Source organism: Pristis pectinata, chromosome 24 (assembly GCF_009764475.1).
Source record: "Pristis pectinata isolate sPriPec2 chromosome 24, sPriPec2.1.pri, whole genome shotgun sequence".
In the NCBI taxonomy this organism is placed as follows: domain Eukaryota; kingdom Metazoa; phylum Chordata; class Chondrichthyes; order Rhinopristiformes; family Pristidae; genus Pristis; species Pristis pectinata.
In genome coordinates this window covers 3,067,392-3,089,700 of record NC_067428.1, presented here as the reverse complement: position 1 = coordinate 3,089,700, position 22,309 = coordinate 3,067,392, and the positions used below count along the sequence as shown (strand labels likewise).

The window sequence follows — 22,309 nt, the reverse complement described above, 5'->3', positions numbered from 1 at the left end:
GCTTGGTTGCAAAACCTCCTGACTTAGGAGCAAGAATGCAAACTGCTCCTACATTCCACTGATCTCCCTGTAACACCAATATAGATTCCCATGAAACAGGCAGCATTTGTACATTGATGCTCCTGTGAAAGAAAATGACTCCCTACTTACACAAAATGCTGCCTTTGTGTTTTACAACCCTACACCGTTGCTGGACCTCATGGAACATACATTGAATAATTAACCCAATGTTCTAATACCAGATGTGAAATATGCTTGATCGCAGCAGCAACAACAGAAAAGGCTCATATTCTACAATTATAAGCACAGGTCTATAGAATAAGCAGTTCTATTCGACCAGTTTATATGGAAGATACAACAGAAATAGTCTGTAAAATAGTATGTCATTTTCATGTTGGATACAAGACCATAAGACACAGGAGCAGAATTAGGCCATTCGGCCCATTTAGTCGGCCCTACCATTCGATCATGGCTGATTTATTTTTCCCTCTCAACCCCATTCTCCTGCCTTCTCCCCGTAACCTTTGACGCCCTTACTAATCAAGAAACTATCAACCTCCGCTTTAAATATACCCAGTGACTTGGCCTCCACAGCCATCTGTGGCTATGAATTCCACAGATTCACCACCCTCTGGCTAAAGAAATTCCTCCTCATCTCAGTTCTAAAGGGACGTCCTTTTATTCTGAGGCTGTGCCCTCTAATCCTTGACTCACTACTGGAAACATCCTCTCCACGTCCACTCTATCCAGGCCTTTCAATATTTGGTAGGTTTCAGTGAGATTCCCCCTCATCCTTCTAAACTTCAGCGAGTACAGGCCCAAAGCCATCACACGTTCCTCATACGTTAACCCTTTCATCCCAAGGGTCATTCTCATAAACCTCCTCTGGACCCTCTCCAACGCCAACACATCCTTCCTTAGAACATGGGGCACAAAACTGCTCACAATACTCCAAATGTGGTCTGATCAACACCCTATAAAGCCTCAGCATTATTTCCTTGCTTTTATTTTCTAGTCCTCTCAAAATGAATGCTAACATTGCAATTGTCTTCCTTACACCCGACTCAACCTGCAAGTTGACCTTCAGGGAATCCTGCACTAGGACTCCCAAGTCCCTTTGCACCTCCGATTTCTGAATTTGCTCCCCATTTAGAAAATAGTTTATGCCTTTATTTCTTCTACCAAAGTGCATGACCGTACACTTCTCTACGCTGTATTCCATCTGCCACTTCTTTGCCCATTCTCCCAACCAGTCCAAGTCCTTCTGCAGACTCCCTGCTTCCTCAACACTACCTGCCCCTCCACCTATCTTTGTATCATCTGCAAACTTGGCCAAAAGCCACCAATTCCATCATCCAGATCATTAACATATAATGTGAAAAGTAGCGGACCCAACACTGACCCCTGCGGAACACTACTAGTCACCGGCAGCCAACCAGAAAAGGGTCCCTTTATTCCTACTCTTTGCCTTCTGCCAGTCAGCCAATCTTTGATCCATGCTGGTACCTCTCCTGTAATGTCATGGACTCCTATCTTGTTCAGCAACCTCATGTACGGAACCTTGTCAAAAGCCTTCTGAAAATCTAAGTAAACAACATCCACTGATTCTCCTTTGTCTATCCTGCCTGTTACTTCCTCAAAGAATTCCAACAGATTTGTCAGGCAAGATCTCCCCTTAAGGAAACTATGCTGACTTTGGCCTATTTAACATGAGCTTCCAAGCACCCTGAAGCTTCATCCTTAATAATGGACTCTAAAATCTTACCAACCACTGAAGTCAGGCTAACTGGCCTGTAATTTCCTGTCTTTAGCCTCCCTCCCTTCTTAAAGGGTGGAGAGATATCAATGCTAATAGAATAAGGAAGGTCAGATGAAAATAGATTCATTATATTAATAGAGTACAAATTAATTTCCAGTTTCTACTGCACACATCTTTAATGAAATACCAGTCAAATTATACACATTTAGAATTTTGTTCAGTGGCTGAGACACTTACAAATTTGGGTGGTGGTAGCGTCACATTTAGACTGCTCAGGCTAACATCATGGCCATTCTGTGCACACGCAACCAGACGTAACGCCACATAAAAGCCCTAAAATGTAAACAAAGGGTTAGGTGCGTGATGAATTAGTGAATAATCAGCCTGTCAGAATCAGTAAAGGCATGACTAACATACCTGCTTATCCAGGTAGCCTTTGCCTTCAGGATCTGCCACATCCCAAATCTGCAGAGACCAATACAAAGTTACATGAAAACTGTACTTAAAAGATCTCTCCCATCCCTTCCTCCAGCATGTTCAAGTACAGAGACAGGTTCATTCACTCTTGCTATCTTCAACACAGTAACAGGATTTAGATGTTGGACAGTCTATTTACAGTATTAAATTATATGCAAATCCTTTACATCTATAGAAAATATTAAAAGGTGGAGTTTCCAGATATATGCTAAAATATTCTACCAATTTGAACAGCGTCACTATAAGAAACAGTAAAACTCCAGGCAGCACCAGTGTAGTAACAGATTGAGACAGTAAGAAACATGGCAAGATTAATTTTCTGTAAGCACTGTTCTAGAGCAGCGCACTGTCTCATTAATAAAACATTCAGGTCCAGAAACACAAGTCTGAATCCCATCAAAGCACCTGGAACTTAAATTCAGGTAATTATACAACTCGATCACAGCAGTAAAACATTGATGATATCTAAAATAAAAACTAAAATGCTAGAGATACTCAAGGTCAGGCAGCATCTGTGAGGAGTGAAGATGATGATGCAACATATCATCAAAAATTTATTAATTTACATTTAATTTATAATTAAATAACCTGAAACTAGAGCAAAATAAATTAGAATCAGTAATGACAACCATGAAGCCATTGGCATCGCAGAAAAACTCATCAGGCTTTCATACTTACCTAGTCTGGCCTATAGGTGGCTCCAGACCCACAGCAATGGGATTAACTCAGCTGTTTCAAAGACCTGGCAAGCTCCAGTACTCAGCTGTACCAGAGAGATTTTCTGGGAAGAACCTGGACACTAGATGCGAACACAGAAAAGTTGTTCCCAACCCACTAAGCCTTGTAGTCCTCCTCATCTGAGAACCGGTGTCTGAAGTGGGAGAGATAACCACAGACTAATCGAGCAGTAATTTGACATCATCCTGCTCACAAAATCATACACTTCAACCAATATCCCATTCTCCTTTCTCGGCCTGTCCCCTGCAATCAGATAGCAGCAGGGAGGTTTAAAGAAAGGAAGAAATCATAAACTACACACTCCAGACTCCATGAAATCACATAGGTCACACAAGGGCAAGGAAACTTCCTGCCGATTACCATCAAGTGTCATCCCTCAGCTATAAATCAGTACTCCACATGTTAAGCAACACTTGGAATTGTACGGAGAAGCTGGGGCACAGAATATAATCTGCTTTGGGAACTCTAATATTCATAATCAGGATGGTTCAATGAATGATTGATTGAGCTGGTCAAGCCCTGGAAGCTGTCCGAATGGACCTGCAACAGTTGGTGAGGGAACTATCATGTGGGATAACCTACTGCACGTCATTCTTACCAAACTGCCTGCTATATTTGCACTTGTCCATGAGTGCATTGTGAGGAGTGGTCACTGCAGAGTCCCTGAAGAAACAAAATCTCATCGTCACACCAAAGGCAACCTCCCATTGTGTTACACAGTAATATTTAACACAATTGTACTGCTGAGACAGATCTGGAAGCTCAATACTGGGCCTCCATTAAGCATTGTGAGTTATCAAAGCAGAATGTTTAATTCCACCACAATATGTGACATCAAGGTGGAGCATATCCCTCATTCTACCATTTGCATCAAACTAGGAAACCAGTCTGATTCAATGTGCAGAAGGGCACACCAGGAACTGTATTTCATTTTTCTTTTTGATGTAGGAGGCCATTCAGCTCATTAAGTCCACGACAGCTCTCACAGCATTCCCATCAGTCTCAATCCCCCACTTAATTCCATATAACTTTCATATGTTCATCAAGACCACCCGATTCTCCTGTCACACACCTACATTTGGGGTAATTTAGAGCAGCCAATTAACCTACAACTTGCATATCCTTGGGATGAGGAAAGAAAACAGCATCTGAATGGGGAGAAAGGGCAGACTCCACACAGACAGCAGCCTAGGTCAGTTTGTTGGACTGTGCAGCAGCAGCACTATCTGCTGCATCGCTGGGCTGCCCCCAAAAACTGCATACCCTAAATGAGGTATCAACATGGTGAAACTGCAATGTGTGATCAGGTCCCTCACATACAGTTGCAACCTGCATCGATCCAAAATGCTTCAAACTAACATGCTAAAAGATCTAGACTATATGCTAAGCTTGCAGCTACTGCAAGGATTTTTACAGGGAAGAGCACAATTTAGGGCCCTCCTGGCACTGCACACAAATTAGTTGAAATCTGTTCTAAAATCCCATGAACTATTTGCTTTAGGATTGTAAATGAAAGATAATTCAGGTAGTTGGGTGACCACCAGGGAGCAGGCAGACAGGGCAGGGGTCCCCTGTGGCCATTCCCCTCAGCAACAGGTACATCTCTTTGGATACTGTTGGGGGAGATGATATTTCAGAGAGTAGCAGCAGCAGCCAGGACAGCAGCACCATTACCAGCTCTGAGGCTCACCAGGGAAGGGTGAAGTGATAGGGCCACAGAAAGGAATTTCTGTGGCCACAATCAAGACTCCAGGTTGGTGTGTTGCCTCCCTGGTGCCAGGATGTTTCTGAGCAGATAAAGGACATTCCAAGAGGAGAGGGTGAGCAGCCAAAGGTCGTCGTCCATATCAGTACCAATGACATAAGCAGCAAAGGAGATGAGATCCCGCAAATTGATTTTAGGGAGCTAAGTTAAAAAGCAGGACCTCCAGGGTTGTAATCTCAGGAATACTACCCATGCCACGTGCTAGTGAGGCAAGAAATAGGAAGATAGTGCAGTTCAGCACATGACCAAGGAGCTGGTGCAGGAGGGAGGGTATCAGAAATATGGATCATTGGGCTCCCTTCCAGGGCAGGTGGAACCTGCATGAGAGGAATAGGTTGCACCCGAACTAGAGGGGAACCAATATCCTTGCAGGGAGGTTCACTAATCCTAGTCAGGAGAGTTTAAACTAGAGTGGCAGGGTGGTGGGAACCAGACCAGCAAGTGGAGGGGTTGAGGAGGTAGATGTTATGCCAAGTAAGTCTGAAAGGGATGACAGGCAAGGACTGGTTAATGAACACAGTGGGACTGATGGGCTAAAGTGTGTTTATTTTAACGCAAGGAGTATTATGGGTAAGGCAGGTGAACTTACAGCTTGGATCAGTACATGGAATTATGATGTCGTGGCCATTACGGAGACTTGGTTTCAAGAGGGATGGGACTGGCAGCTCAACGTTCCTGGATTTCAATGTTTTAGACGAGACAGAGAGGGAGGTAAAAGAGATGGAGGAGTTGCATTACAAATCATGAAGAATGTCACAGCTGCGCTCAGAGAGGACACACTGGAGGGCTCATCCACTGAGGCAATGTAGGTTGACCTCAAAAATAAGAAAGGTGCAATCACTCTGATAGGGTTATACTAGAGGCCTCCCAATAGCCAATGGGAGATGGAGGAACAGATGTGTAAACATATTACGGAAAGATGTAAGAGCAACAGTGGAGGACTGTCAAAGGATAGAGCAGAAAATATATCAGTTACAGATACAGGCAGAGAAATGACAGATGGCATTTAATCCAGCAAGTGTGAGGTGTTGCATTTTGGGAGATCAAAGTTAAGGGGAAAGTTCACAGTTAATGGCGGGACCCTTAAGAGCATTGATGTATAGAATGATCTTGGGGTCCAAGTCCATATCTCACTGAAAGTGCCCACGCAAGTTAGAAGGGTGGTAAAGGTGGTGTATGGCATTCTTGCCTTCATTGGTCAGGGCACTGAGTACAAGTTGCAGCTATATAAAACTTTGGTTACACTGCACTTGGAGTATTGTGTGCCATTCCGGTCACCCCATTACAGGAAGGATATGGAGGATTTGGAAAGGGTGCAAAAGAGGTTTACCAGGATGCTACCTGGATTAGAGGGTATGAGCCATAAGGAGAGGTTGGACAAACTTGGATTGTTTTCTCTGGAGCATCGGAGGCTAAGGGGAGACCTCATAGAAGTTTATAAAATTATGAGAGGCATAGATAGGGTAGACAGTCAGAACCTTTCTCCAGTGTAGAAATGTCAAATACTAGAAAACATGTATTTAAGGTGATAATGGAAAATATTAAAGGAGATGTGCAGAGCAAGTCTTTTGTTTTACACAGAGAGTGCCTAGAATGCACTGCCAGGGGTAGCGGTGGAAGCAGATACGATAATGGTGTTTAAAAAGCTGTTAGAAAGACACATGATTATGCAGGGAATGGAAAGATATGTATGGATCACGTACACGCAGAAAGATTTAGTTTAATTTGAATTCATGTTCAGCACAGACATCATGGGCCAAAAGGCCTGTTCCTGTGCTGTACTGTTCTATGTTCTATAACTGATAACGTGCTAATGCTAAGTAATGGGAATTATTAATATTTCTTGATGACATTGGACAAGGCTATCTGGCCCACAGAGAAATCCCATCAATCCATCCTCTTATTCCCCTACAACCTATTCTCCTAGCAACCACCAGCACTAAGAATAATTCAAAATAGCCAATTAACATAACAACTAGCACCTCTTTGCGATGTGGGAGAAAACCCAAGCATTTGGGGGAAAGCCACATGGCCATAGGGAGAATGTACAAACCCCACATGACAACTCCAGAGTCAAAATAGAACCTGGATCAGTGAAGTTGTGAGACAGACACAAGGTCTGCAATTCTACTATGATACCCATAACACAATATAATGAAAATGTTGACTTGAATGCTCTGTATTACATACTTTTGAATTTTTCATGAATAAACTTTATTTCAAAATTTTAAAAAATTTACACAAGGAAAATTGCCTCATTATGCCTTATCCTCAAAAAGCTGGACAATTCTGATCTGACTAAATATCGCCCCATTAGTTTACTCTCAATCATCAAATTAATGGAATGAATCATCACTAGTGCTACCAGTGGGCACTCAAAAATAACCCATTTGCAATTAATTGTTTGGATTTCATTAGTACCACTGGACCCCAAACCTCATTGTAGCCTTAACCCAAAAATGCACCAACACAACAGGAATCAAATGAAAAACTCTCCAATGGTTGCAGTGATAGATCACACCAAGGAAAATGTCTATGGTTGTTGGAGGTCAATCATCTCTGCCCCAAAACACCATTGAAGGGGGTCCTCAGGACAGTGACCCAGTCCCAACTGTATTCAGCTACTTCATCAATAACTTTCCATCAAATGACAAGAGGTAGAAATGTTCACTGATGATTGCACAATATTCAATTCCTACCTGCAGTAAAACCTAGACAACTGAACTGGTAAATATAAGTAGCATCCATTCCACACAGGTGCCAGGCAATAGCCAGCTTCAGCACAAGAGTCTTATTAATCTGCCCTTTATATTCAAAACCATTCCCATACCAAGTCCTCTATCATCATCCTGAGGGGTCACCATTGATAAGAAACTTAATTGGACTGATCATATAAGTAACATTACTTATTCTCCACTTGCCTCTTTGAATACAGGTTTAACAACATTCAAAAAAAACAATACCATCCAGATGAAACAGCCCATGTGACTGGCATCACAGATATTCATGCCCTCCAGTACCATAATGTTGTGGCTGTAACATGTACCATCTACAACATACACCACAGAAACTGAACAAAACTACTTCAAAAGCACCACCCAAACCCATGACCTCTACCACCAAGGGCAGCAGATGTATGGGAACACAGCTACCTACAAGTTGCCCTCTAATGCATCAATTTTTCATGTCACTGGATCCTGAACTCTTCTCAAAAGCACTTGGGAGTACTTTCACCAGAAGGACTGCAACACTTCAAGGTGGTTGTTCACTAGTAACTTCTCAATCAGCGATTAGGTATAGGTAATAATTGTTGGCCTTGCTAGTGACGTCACACTCCCATAAATAAATTTTTTAAAATGGTTCACAGGGTTCATCTAGGAAACAGATGTAGAGCAAATCAGGAACAGGTTTTACTGCAACATGGGCGTCAATCAGGGTGCCACAATCCATTTCAACACCCCTGGGCTAGGGAGCAGAGATTCTGCCACTATTACAACAATCCCCATGTTCAACTAATTTGTCAGCACACTAAATCAAGGCTTGCTGTTGACTGGTGATCATTTGGGCATAGCAGTAAAGGGTGGCTCACTACCCATAGAATTGTCTTCCAGCAATAACACCACCATTGGGAAAGGGGAAAGGAGGGGCCAATAACATTGAAATGATATAAATCTGGGTATTTCTAGCTTTCTGCACATATATCAAGGAGTACAGTGCATGATGTTAACGCACAGATTTATATTACAATTCTCAGTATTCCATAGGTGTAATGGAAACAAAATCCTGAGCCATCAGGTTTATAGACTAAGGTCATTAGGATGTTTGAATCCAAGCTTATTTTTGCTGGGAGGTATTCACAAAAGCAATAAAAAAAATAGGCCAGGGATGCATTCTTACCAATATTCAAACTGAAGAAACTGTGGGGAGACAAGAATCCGAAAATAACAGAGCTGCAGTAGGCAGGCTCCCTGAAGCTAAACGCATCAAGCTAATCAGCAAGTTTAATGGAAAAGTGTCAAGGACAGGCCAGCTATTTCCTCAGGGTAAAGGATTGGAAATAATTTGATGAGCATCACTCGGGTTACATTTGAATACCTCCTTATTCCCAACTGTAGATAATTAATGTGAGATTGAGAAAGGAAAGAGAGACAGCCACTTCCATGGAAAGAACGAGGAGGCTTGTTAAACTACCCTGCTTCAGCTGTATCTCCTATAGATTTGTAGAAATTCATGTGCCCTGCCTTGACACGTGGGCAGTGAGCAAGTGCAGGTAAGCTGTAAGGCTACAATGGCATCACAGCCAAATTCTCATGCTGTGTCATGTGTCCCAACAGTCACATTTGCATTTCTAGCAGAGGGTCCAGATGGTGATCAAGAGTAAAACAGTTGTCTGACTTTATTCCTTCTCTCACGCCCAAGGATAGAGATGTCAATTTTATCAGTGCTTCTGACCATCCCACAGCTGTCAAATCAAGCAGCTCAAGCACAAACTGGAATTAACTTTGGATCTCAGTAATAAGTTCCATTTTTCACAGAGTAGAGTTACACATACAAGTTATGTAACAGCAGTTAATGACTGTAGAAGATGAATACATCTTAAGCAGTGGGGAAAATTCACACTCTCATATCTGCATCTATTAAACCCTATCATTACATTTAGAAGCCAAGTTTGAAGCAAATAATACAGTACATGGGGAGGAAATTTACATAACAGGGAGTATTAACAGATACAGTTCAGAACATTACCCTGCAATCTTTAATACATTAAAGCAAGTGAACCGTATGCTACATCTCAATGGAGGCACAAGGGAGACTGAAGATGCTGGAATCTAGAGCAAAAATCAAATTGCTGGAGGAACTCAGCAGGTCTGGTCCTAATGCAGAGTCTTGATCCAAAATGTCGACCATGTCTTTGCCTCCACAGATGCTGCTTGACCCACTGAGTTCCTCCAGCAGTTTCCTTTTGCTACAGAATTCACCATCTATCAATAAAAGGGAAGCATCTCAATATCCAGCATTGAGAAAAAGGCTGGATAGGAAGAACAAAGCTGCACAGTTTCTGCAGACTCTTCATCCGTTCACTTTAAGCTCTGCACTTGGTAGTACTAATCAATACAGACACCAAGAGCCCCCAACCTCAAATCAGGAAATTAGCAGGATTCAAATGTAGTATTAGTAAAAAAACAAATTCACTATGTTTCAAAGTGGAAGTGAAAGCAGACTCAAAAAGAAAAAAAAGGCAGGACCACAAAGAACAGGTAAGTGGAACTAATTTGACATCCCACAGCCTCCTCCTGGGCTGTCCAAAGGAAACAACTACACAAAGGGAAGAGGCTATTGAGAAAAAGAACTGGAGTGCAGACCATCCCCAGAGACAAAGCCAAGCAGATTAATCTTACTGTCTGTCTGTCCAATCAGTTTATACAGTTATGAGGCCACAACAGTTAAGCTCATTCATGAAATGCTGACTCTATCCCCCCCAACCCCCCCCCCCCATTAATGTCTACTTTAGCCACCATTTAATAATCTAATGGAAATAACTTACTGTTAATGGAATACTAAAGAGCATGTTTATGATTTTCTAAAGTATCTTTCACAGCAGGTTGCAGCAATTATATTCCATTAGTCACTTCCTGTATCTATCAAAACATGAAAGCCCGTCTTCTGTTCGGTACTGACTAATTTGTGGCTTTTGATGAAATATTTAAGTTAGCCATTCAGCATCAGTATTACAGTTTAATTCTGGTCCAGTTTAGGATTCCCCAGAGCAGCATCTCTGTCTCACCTGGAAGCAATGAACTTGTCTCCTTGGAAGTCACAGTTCTGCAGCCAATTTAAAAAGTTCCCACAATACTCCAAATTTCAGAAACGTTAGCATATCCTCCACGGTTACAGGTGCGGGTCAGAAGCTTCATATTAAACGGCAATTGACATGCCTCCTAACTCACCATTAGCGCAATAGGAGTGGATGAATGCAGCTCCAACAACACAAACAGCTCAATATCGTCCATAGAAAGCAGTCTAATTTACTGGAATCCTTCCACCACGATAAGTATCCATTTCCTTCATCACCAACACACCACAGTTACAGTACCATCTCCTGCAACCACTTATCAAGGAGACATCCAACAGTTTCTCCAAAGCTGCAATTTCTACCACCAAAAAGGACAAGGTAGCAAGTACATGGGAACACCTGCAGGTTCCCTTCTAAGGCACACAACATCCTGTCTCACGTGTATACACAGCACCATTCCTTCATCATTACTAAATCTTGGAATGCCCAAACTAACAACCTTCTCCATAAGAACTGCAGCAGATCAAGGTGTCAGCTGACAATCACTTTCTCACCACAATTTAGGCAAGTGCAAAAATGCTAGTCTTGTCAGTGATGCCCACAATACAAAAACAAAAATAATATATTATAACTAGCAATTCATTTTAATGAAGTTAGCTAAGTACACAAGAAAATAGGAGCACGGAGCCCCTAAAGCCTACCCTGACGTTCAGCATGATTGCAACTGATCTATGCTAGTTTGAACTCTTCTTCTGTGCCAGTTCCACATAACCCTCGATTCCTCAATCTTTCAAATACTTATTCCTCTCCATTTTAAATACGTCTAATAATCTTGCCTAATCCACCCTCGGGGCAGAGTCAAAGCTAATTAATGAAAAGTAACAGCATATAATGAGAAAAAACAATGTTTTGAATTAACCTTGAACTACTTCCTCAAAAATCACTGTGGTGCTTTTTTTTTATATAAGTTATACTCTTCATTTTACAGAGCTGAATTCTGATTTTTTCCTGTCCCTATATTAAACAAAGTGAACTTAACACACTTGTAGTCTGCTTTGAGGGCATTCACACAAAAGAACAGAATCATCTGGAAATAACCCGCAGTGAATTCCAAGAAAAATATACCCAAGAATACTTGTTTGCCCACAGTGACCTCAACAACTACCCCCAATATCTAAGGTCACAGATTTCACAACAGATTAGCACACAAAATTGTTCAATAATTCCCACCAGTGCAAGTAGTCTACTTCCTCTGGAAGTGGAGGACGTCCCCCTGCTCTGCATTTCACAGCTCCCACACTCTTACGTCTACGTTCTCACCCTCTAACTGCTCACATTCACTCACTGACCAGATAACCTTCTTTATGGCCTATCGCCATGGTCACCCTGGTTTTACCCTTTCAGACACACCTCTGTCCCCCACCCTCCCTGCAGTTTAACAAGATTCTTTTGTCTCCTTCCCTGTTCTTTTGACCTGAAACATTAACTCTGCTTCTCTTCCCATAGGCACCGCCTGACCTGCTGAGTATGCTAGCATTTTCTGTTCTTATTTTAGATTTCCAGTGTGTAGCTTTTATTTGTTGATTTCCAGGGTTATCAAGGATTGGATAAAGAAAAATGAAGCATTTGGTAAGTACAAAGAACTGAAAACAGGGAGGCCCAACATGAGAAGTGTAGCAGGGTACTTAAAAAAAAAAGAAATTAGGAGGCACGAAATATCACTGATGGACAAGATGTAGGAAAATTCCAAAGTACCTTGTAAGAAGATCCAGGGCAAAATCGGAGGGGCAAAGGGACTTGCGAGTCCTCGTGCAGGATTCCCTACAGGTTAACTTGCAGGTTGAGTTGGTAGGAAGGAAGGCAAATGCAATGTTAGCATTCATTTTGAGAGGACTAGAATATAAAAGTGAGGATGTAATGCTGAGGCTTTATCAAGCATTGGTCAGACTGCATTTGGAGTATTGTGAGCAGTTTTGGGCCCCATATATAAGGAAGGATGTGCTGGCTTTGGAGGGAGTCCAGAGGAGGTTTACAAGGATGATTCTGGGAATGAAAGGTTTACGTATGAGGAGTGTTTAATGGCTCTGGGCCTGTACTCGCTGAAGTTTAGAAGGATGAGGGAGGATCTCATTGAAACCTACTGAATATTAAAAGGTCTGAATAGAGTGGATGTGGAGAGGATGTTTCCAGTAGTGGGAGAGTCTAGGACCAGAGGGCACAGCCTCAGAATAGAAGACCATCCCTTCAGAACAGAGATGAGGAGGAATTACTTTTGCCTGAGGGTGGTGAATCTGTGGAATTCATTGCCACAGATGGCCGTGGAGGCCAAGTCATTGGGTATATTTAAAGCAGAGGTTGATAGGTTCTTGATTAGTAGGGGCATCGAAGGTCACCGGGAGAAGGCAGGAGAATAGGGGTTGAGAGGGAAAAATAAATCAGCCATGATCAAATGGCGGAGCAGACTCAGGGCCCAATGGCCTAATTCTGCTCCTATGTCTTATGGCCTTATGGTTTTAAAAGGATAACCAGAAAGAGTAGGGCCCATTAAAGACAAAAGGGAAAATCTGTGTGGAGCCAGAGGACATAGCTGACGTTTTATGCAATATTACTCATCTGCATACACGAAGAATTACAGCACTGGTAGTTGGAGGATTCAGGGAGGGTACAGTGAAAGTCTAGAACAGTAGAAAGGAGATATCTGATGTCTTAGCAGGTTTAAACGTAGATAATTCCTCAGCATTAGTTAAAGGAAAATTGTAGTAGAGAATTTCGTAGGACTGAATCCCCAAGACCTGATCACCTGAAGGAGGTGGCAATGGAGACTACAGATGCACTGAGATGAGAGAAATGATGAGATATCTTTATTAGTCACACATACATGGAAATACACAGTGGAATGCACCTTTTGTGCAGAGTGTTCTGGGGGCAGCCGCCAGTGTCACCACGCTGCCGGCGCTGGTCGGCATCTTCCAAAATTCCACAGATTCCAGATAACCTTTCCACCCAGGCTCCAATTCCCGCAATCCCTCTAATACACCAAAGGTACATCGAGGCCCCCGTTCCTGTGCTCTCTTCCACTCACTGGGGCCTTTCAATTTACCTGATTCACAGGAAAATTTATCTCACTGTCTAACATCTAATAAAAGTGAATTAAGAGTGCTGGGGTATTAATAGAAATTACTTCTAACAATCCAAAAAATCTGTCTGGCGCCACCAAAGTCCCAAACATGCCAGATTATTGGAGTTTTATTGCAGATCTCTTCTCATTCTTCTAAACTCTGGAGAATACAGGCCTAGCCTAACCAATGTCTCCTCGTATGCCATCCCAGAAACTAGTCAAGTGAATCTTCGCTGCACTCCCTCTATGGCAAATGTATCCTTTTTAAGGATATCAGAACTGTACACAATATTCGAGGCAACTGTACACAAGAGTCTATATTATTACAGTAAGATCTCTTTAGCCCAAACTCAAATCTCAAAAGCCGACATGCCATTTGACTTCCTAACTGCTTGATAGCTTTCAGCAATTTATGTACAGGCTACACAGGTTACTTTGAACATCAACATTTCCCAATACATCACCATTTAAAAAAAACACCGCTTTTTTGTTTCATGCACCAAAGACAATGGCCCCGCACCTTGTTCCACCTGCCGTATTCTCACCCGCTCAATTAGCTTGTCCATATACCATTATTGCCACTTTTAGCTTTCTATCCATAAATGGATTCTCAGTCCCTGCCAGCTCCTTATCCCCAATCCAACTCACTCCAACCTCCTGTATGAAACCGTAGAGAAAGCCTTCTGAAAATTTAAATAGAGTAGCATCTCTCTCTGATGTCATTTAAACATAATAGCTTCCAACAGACTTGGTCAACAAGAGAAAGGAAAACAAGAGAGAAGCAAACACATTGATTAGAAGTATCCATTTTGAACACGACCAACAGAGAACATACAGCACAGGAATTGGCACCTCAACCAATGATGTCAATCTAACTAATCCCATCTGCCTACGCATGATCTGTATCCCTCTATTCCCTGCCTGTTCACGTCTGTCTAAATGCTATCATATCTGCTTCTACCACCTCCCCTGGCAGCGTGCTCCAGACACCTACCACTCTCTGTGTAAAAAGCTTGCCTCACAAATCTCCTTTAAATTTTCCCCCTATCATCTTAAACCTATCCCTTCTAGTATTTGACATTTCCACCCTAGGAAGAAGATTCTGACCCCTCAGCTTATGGCGCTCCAGAGAAAACAATCAAAGTTTGTCCAACTTCTCCTTATTGCTAATACTTACAGCTTATTTTGTCATGCAAGTTATGTATAATTTATATCAATTTAAGTTCATATTGGTAATGTACTATGCTGCTGCTGCAAAAGCAAATTTTCATGGCATTTATACCCTGGGTATGCCCATGACAATAAACTTGAACTCTCCAATCCAGGCCAAATCCAGGACAATTCCTTTCTTCTCACAGATGCTGCTCAACCTGCTGAGTTCCTCCAGCGGATTGCTTGTTGCTCCAGATTCCACCATCTGCAGTCTCATGTGTCAACGTCCTGGTGAACCTCTTCTGCATCCTCTCCAAAGCCTCCACATCCTTCCTGTAATGGGGCGACCAGATCTGCAGATATTATTCCAAATGTGGCCTAACTAAAAAGTTTTGTACTTCCCGACTCTTATACTCAATGCCCCAACTGATGAAAGCAACCATGCCATACCCCTTCTTTACCACCCTATCCACTCTCAAGGAGCTATGGCCTTGCACCCCAAAATCCCTCTGTATATCAATGCTCCTAAGAGTCCTGCCATTTTCTGTAGATTGACCTCCCAAAATGCAACATCTCACACTTCTCTGAATTAAACTCCATCTGCCATCTCTCTGCACAAATTTTCCAACTGATCCATATCCCACTGTATCCTCTGACTACTTTCCACATGGACCCTAACAGTCCATGCCGCTCTGACTGCTCTTCTGTTACTAAAGAAATACCTATTGATCAGCTACTTAAGTAGATAAAACAAGCGTGCTTTGGACACAGATATCAATCAACATGTGTCTGCAGGATCTGGATAGTAGACAAAAGAGAACAAAACATTCCCAATAGTGCAACAGAACTCTGTCAAAGCTACCATTTTGAGCAGACATGGGGATAAGTAGGATTTTAGTTACTGGAGAAATATTCCCACCAAATTTCCAAGAATGGTAAAATTTCAACAATGTGCATACTTCATTAAATATCCATAACTTGTTTGCCCAACAAATAGTGGCACACTTTCAGTTGCACAGGGCTTAATCTGATTTCCTGCCTTAAACCTTTCCCCTTTCCCTTACTCACCCGGGTAACAGAACACCACCGTCCCTTTCCCAAATGCTCTTGGCAAACATGAGGCAAAAGCTCCAGGTACAGAGCTTTGCCATGTGACAAATTGTTGTAGAAGTTCAGAGCTCTTAAACGTCTATGACATCAAGGAAGTTCTAAAACTATTAAGGTGTACATAAATCATCAAAAACATACAAAAAGCTCATTAGAAACACAAGGTTGGTTACATATCATCACACGGAACTGAAATAATTACTTTTAAAATCCTCTGTCCTCATAGCACAGTACAGAATTCTAATTCAAAAGAATGAGATCTCCAATTCTATGCCATTTCAGCTTGGCATGGTATCAGAGAAGTGTTTCACCGGGATAAATCTGGGGAATCTCAACAAGAGTGGGCACTGCCACTGAACATCACATGGCGAGGAACCATAATGGCAGATGCAACAATATCTGTCACTGAGTAAGTCACGCACACCCATGACTTACTTCAGAGCAAATGGCTGAAGGTTGGCAGTTCCTTTCAGAACTGTGTTATTCTATTCTCCCAGATAAGCTGCACCCACCTTTCCAGCTCACTGCATGTAAACACAAGCAAAAAATGCCAAATACAATGTCAACATTCTTGCCTCTGTACAGTTTTCAGTCTTAACCAGCTTCTACTGGATTTTGATACATCATAATATAAATAAATCCCCAGCATTAATTTGTTAACATTGGACACAAAGTCAAAAATATGTTTAAAGGTGGGTATAATATTGTCACTTTGAAGTCCCTTCATACACAACTTTTATAGAACATGTAAATTGACATATGAAAACATTGCCAGCATCTTAGATGTTCCTTTCATTGTTTTATTACATTACAGGGACAGCTAACAATCTTTTTTTGGGATGTAGTTACCTTTCCTAGGATAACATCAGAGAGCCCTGATTTCTTCAGAAACAGCGCTGCCTCATTGGGCCCAACTTTTCCTGTATGAGCTGGATCCACCTAAACAAAACAAGATCATTCAGAACACATCAGTCACTCGCTAGTCAAACACTTTCTTTCCCCAGGTAAAAACACACTGTACAGATTGCTTGTCAAGTTAAGCAAAAAAATCAGAATGCAAAGTTCAAAACAAATATACATTGTAAAATAAATTTAAGTTTCACCCTTGACTCAGCCAAGTCTGAAGGATGTGGGTTCAGGTTCTGCTCCAGGGACTTAAGCACATAACCTAGGCTGGCACTTCAGCACACTGCAGTGATTGCTGCACCAATGGAGAAGCTACCCCTAACAAGCCTTTTAAATTGGTCATAAAAAACTTCCACAGCACTATTTAAAGAAGCAGAGGTGTGCTTTCCTAATGCCCAGGCTAACATTTATACTCTAAGCAATAGCTAAATGAAATGACAAGGTCATTTATTTTAATGCTATCGTGGGATCATGATGTACACAAATTGGGTGTCACATTTCCTATAATGGTGAGTAAACATTAAAATGATTAAATTAGCTGTAAAATATTTTGAAACATCAAGAATTGTTGAGTGTTACTATATAACTGCAAGTTCTTTCCTCTTAGAGGCACAAAGGCAAGATTAGTAGTGAAGTAGCCAGGTGGGTTGGGGAAGGCGAAAGCAGGATAATAGATAAGAGAAGCTTAAAAGGCAAAAATGCATTCCTTATCCTACCTTCAAAGAGAAGAACAAGGGAGGAGGAAAGGGTAACTGCAAAACAGCCTGTATTTTAAAATAGTTACTGTAAATTGCTCATACATGTCGAGGAAAGAGCAGGTGAGGCAAGGCCAGGATGGACTTGGATAGAAAGCATCAAAGGCAAAAACCAATAGGCCCATGGCATTATGGCAAACAAGAGCCAGAAACACCTGTAGTGAAGGAGCCAGATGGAAGGGTATTCTTTTACTTAGGCAAAGCAGGACAAGGAATATGGGCAAAAATAGAGAAATGGGAAAATGATCAAAGATGGTCTTGTCCATCACTGACAGCTGTACATAAGTGCTAACTACTCACAAACAGCAATAGGAGTGTGCGAACTGGGGCACAGGCAAGTTAGCAGGGAGTGCAGGAACTGTGGTGAGAAAAAAGAGAAGGTGGGAACCTGGGGCCTGGTGAATGGATGGGGAACCAGACACCAGACCATTGGGATTTCCGAATAGTTGGATTGCAGATTATCGGAGTTTTACTCTATTTGTTAAATGATGAGAGATTGATTAGTGTTGATGTTCAAGGTGACCAAGGTGTTTGTGCACAAGCCATTGAAGGCCAATATAGAGGTGCAGCAGGCAATTAAGAGGACAAATGGTATGTTAACCTTTATTGCAAGAAAATCTGAGTACAGGAGCAAAGTCCAGATGCAATTGTACACAAGCTTAGTGAGACTGCACCTGAATACTGTATACAGTATGGTCTCCTTACAATAAGAAAGAATGTATTTGCCATAGAAGAAGTGCAGCAAAGATTAACTAGGATTGGTTTAATTGGAGACTGTATTCCCTCAGAGTTGAAAAGAACCAGAGGAGATCCCATTGAACACTCTTAAAGGGCTTTACGGATAGAGATGATGTTTCCCTTAGCTAAGGAGTCTAGGACCAGGTGGCACAACTTCAGAAATAAGGGACAGGCTGTTTAGGACTAAGCAAGGGAGAATTTTTTTCCCCCCACTCAGTGGTGAAACTTTATCCAGAGAGTGGTGGAGGCACAGTCATTGTATTCATTCAAAATATAGATCAATAGATTCCTGGACATTCATGTAATCAATGGTTATGTGAATAGCTTGAGTAAATGATGCTGAGGTAGAAGATCAGCCATGTTCTCAATCAACAGTGTAGACGGCTCAAAGACCTAGCTACTCCTATTTCTTACGCAAATTGATAAAATCATGGATCGTTTTGAAACCACTTCCAGTGGCAAAAAGTTTGGCACACACAGGACACAGACTGAAGAAAAGCAAATTGAAGACACTTTTCTTTTGAACAGTGATTTGTGATCTGGAACACAGAGGTTGAAAGTAATCTAAGTATAGTCAATAGTAACATTCAAAAGAAAACTGGATAAACATCTGAAGGGAAAAGAGAATACAGAATTAAAGAGCTGGAGTGGCATTAACTAGATACCTATACCAAATGACCTCGTTCTGTACTATACAATCACGTTTCCACAAATTTAGGACCGTAGTATTTCAGACATTGTATTTTTGCCATAGCCTCATGTAATTTTCACAACAGTCTGATTACAAAAGTAAAGGTGCTCACCTGCCGGTAGTATGTTTCATACATAGGATTTCCACTTGAAAGCTATGAGTGAAAGAAGAATACCAATTAAAATCTGTCTTTTTATAAGCATCTGTCATTTAATCACCACAAGAGATTTAAATAATAATTAACTACTGATTTATATTGATCTCTGACAAAGATGGTAAACAAGTTGCAGCTGCTCAATCAATGAATTGCACAAACTGGATACTAATACACAAGGATATGGGAAAATGGGTAGATCTAGGAGCTGCTAATGCTCAACAAGTCAACCAATGCATGCGCAATTTAACTTTTAATCATATACCCATTACAGAAAAATAATATGAAAATAATAAATGGAAAGAAATAAATGAAAAGAATGAAAAAAAATACAGAAAAGAATGTAATTCTCAAACCCCATGGCATTGTGTTAAGAATGCTGACCCATCAAGGGGCTGGAGTTATCAGGACTGAGACTCCATTGCCCCAAAAGCTGATGGCTGCCTCCCCTATATTACATTACTTGTTCTAGAATGGCCCCCTGCACAGACCTCTGCCAGAAGCCCACTCCAGACATTCAACAATGGTGTATGCAGCATATGAACTGTCACACAGAACCAGTTTGAAGATGGTGAGTCCCCGCCACCCCACCAGACCAGATTCACAAGCTGGCAAAGCTGGCAGTGTGATGGTGTTGTTGAACGTTTGTCAAGGTCCTTGACAAGCATAGAGATTCATAAACATTGGGACAAGATAATTTTTTTAACATTTAAGTCTTGCTACTTGCAGATGATCCATCTGGAGGAGATGCAAGTAGGTAGTGAATAATGACAGAAACCAGAGGGGAAAAAATGCTGGAACTGAGAAAAGAACACTGCAAATGCTGGAAATCTTCCAAAAAAGAGAATGCTGGAAATGCCCAGCAAATTTCCTAAATCATTATTCACACTCATAGCTAAAAATAATTTTCAAGAATAGACTTGCTTATCCTAGGATCCAAACCTGATAATCTTGGGAATGTTGTGAATAGAAAACAATATTTACCACTTGTTTTGGCATTTGTGATTAACCATGATGTTTACAGGACTGCTTTGAATCAGTAGACTGGACCATATTCAGGGATTTATTTTCGGATCTGAATGAATATGCCACCGACTTCATCAAGACCTGCATGGATGAGTGTGTGCCATTGAGAACATACCAAGTTTTCCCAAACCACAAGCCTTGGATGAACAAGGAGATTCGCAGTCTGCTGAGGGCTAGATCTGTGGCATTCAAGACCAGCGATCCAGAACCCTACAAGGAGTCCAGGTACAACCAATGGAAAGCCATCGGGAGAGCGAAAAGGCAATTCCGTGTGAAGTTAGAGACACAATCGGATGCACAACAGCTGTGGCAGGGTTTGCATGCCATTACTTCATATAAGGCGAAACCTAACAGCATAAATGGCAGTGATGCCTCACTCCCTGACCTTTTATGCACGCTTTGAAAGGGAGAATAACACTACACCTGTGCGAATTCCCACAACATCTGACAACCCTGTGATCTCTGTCTCGAAGGCTGACATCAGAACATCCTTCAAGAGGGTGAACCCTCGCAAGGCATCAGGCCCCAACGATGTACCTGGCAGGGTACTGAAAATCTGTGCTGACTAACTGGCTGGAATGTTCAAGGACATCTTCAACCTCTCACTGCTGCAGTCAAAGGTTCCCACCTGCTTTAAAAGGGCATCAATCATACCGGTGCCCAAGTAGAGCAGGGTGAGTTGCCTCAATGACTATCGCCCGGTAGCACTCACATCTACTGTGGTGAAGTGCTTTGAGAGGTTGGTCATGGCTAGAATTAACTCCCGCCTGAGGACCTGGACCCGCTGCAATTTGCCTACCACCACAACAGATCTACAGCAGGCACAATCTCACTGGCTCTCCACTTGGCTTTTGAGCACCTAGACAACAGCAAAACATACGTCAGCCTGCTGTTTATCGATTACAGCTCGGTGTTCAATACCATCATCCTCTCAGTACCAATCAAAACCTAGGCCTCTGTACGTCCCTCTGCAACTGGATCCTCGACATCGGGAGACTACGGTCAGTGCAGATCAGTAGTAACATCCCCTCCTCACTGACAATCACACCTCATGGATACGTGCTTAGCCTACTGCTCTACTCTCTCTACATTCATGACTATGCAGCTAGGCACAGCTCAAACAATATCTATAACTTTACCGACGACACCACTGTTGTTGGCAGAACCTCAGGTGAGAGATAGATTGGCTGGTTGAGTGGTGTCACAAAAAACCTCGCACTCAACATCAGCAAAACCAAGGAATTGATTGTGGACTTCAGGAAGGGGAAGTTGGGAGAACACACACCAGTCTTCATTGAGGGGTCAGCGGCGGAAAGGGTGAGCAGCTTCAAGTCCCTGGGTGTCAACATCTCGGAGGATCTATCCTGGGCCCAACACATTGATGCAATCACAAAGGTGGCACATCAGCGGTTCTACTTCATTAGAGTTTGAGAAGATTTGGTATGTCACCAAAGACTCTTGCAAACTTCTACAGATGTACGATGGAGAGCATTCTGACTGGTTGCATCACCACCTGGTATGGAGGCTCCAATGTGCAGGATCAAAAGAGGCTCAGCCAGCTCCATCACGGGCACAACCCTCCCTGCCGTCGAGGACATCTTCAAGAGGTGGTGCCTCAAGAATGCGGTATCCATCATCAAGGACCCTCACCACCCGGGACATTCCTTCATGTTTCTACCATCAGGGAGGAGGTACAGGAGCCTGAAGACCCACAGTAAACATTTCAGAAACAGCTTTTTCCCCTCCACCATCAGATTTCTGAATGGTCCATGAACACTACCTCGTAATTCCTCTTTTGCACTATTTATTTATTTTTGTAACTTGTAGCAATTTTCACACCTTTATGTCTTGCACTGAACTGCTGCCACAAAACAACAAATTTCACAATATATGTCAGTGATAATAAACCTGATTCTGATGACACTCCTCAAAAGAGAGAAAAGTGCCATGTTGTCCAATTATTCAATTTGAACTTACTATTTTTTTTGCATGGGTTGTCATAGAAGAGACAAAATGATAAGATAATCAGTGATGTACTGCTAGCTTTTCACAACACTAAAGCAGGATGTTAAAGCTTGCTTGTTATTGTGCACTTCTAAATAAATTGTGGCACCAAGGAAGATAAACAA

At 42.0% G+C, this 22,309-nt stretch overlaps 1 protein-coding gene across 7 annotated transcripts in view; it reads right to left on the bottom strand.

Annotated features, from left to right (window-relative positions):
* Nucleotides 1-22,309, bottom strand: part of eps15l1a (epidermal growth factor receptor pathway substrate 15-like 1a) — a 264,285-nt gene that overhangs the window by 207,155 nt on the left and 34,821 nt on the right. For all 7 annotated transcript variants that reach the window (XM_052037612.1, XM_052037608.1, XM_052037613.1 and 4 more), the window contains exons 2-5: nucleotides 19,113-19,154; nucleotides 16,760-16,849; nucleotides 2,177-2,224; nucleotides 1,997-2,092 (exon numbers count right to left, since the gene is read on the bottom strand). In XM_052037612.1, coding sequence (XP_051893572.1) covers nucleotides 1,997-2,092; nucleotides 2,177-2,224; nucleotides 16,760-16,849; nucleotides 19,113-19,154 — 276 coding nt within the window. The remainder of the gene's footprint in view (nucleotides 1-1,996; nucleotides 2,093-2,176; nucleotides 2,225-16,759; nucleotides 16,850-19,112; nucleotides 19,155-22,309) is intronic.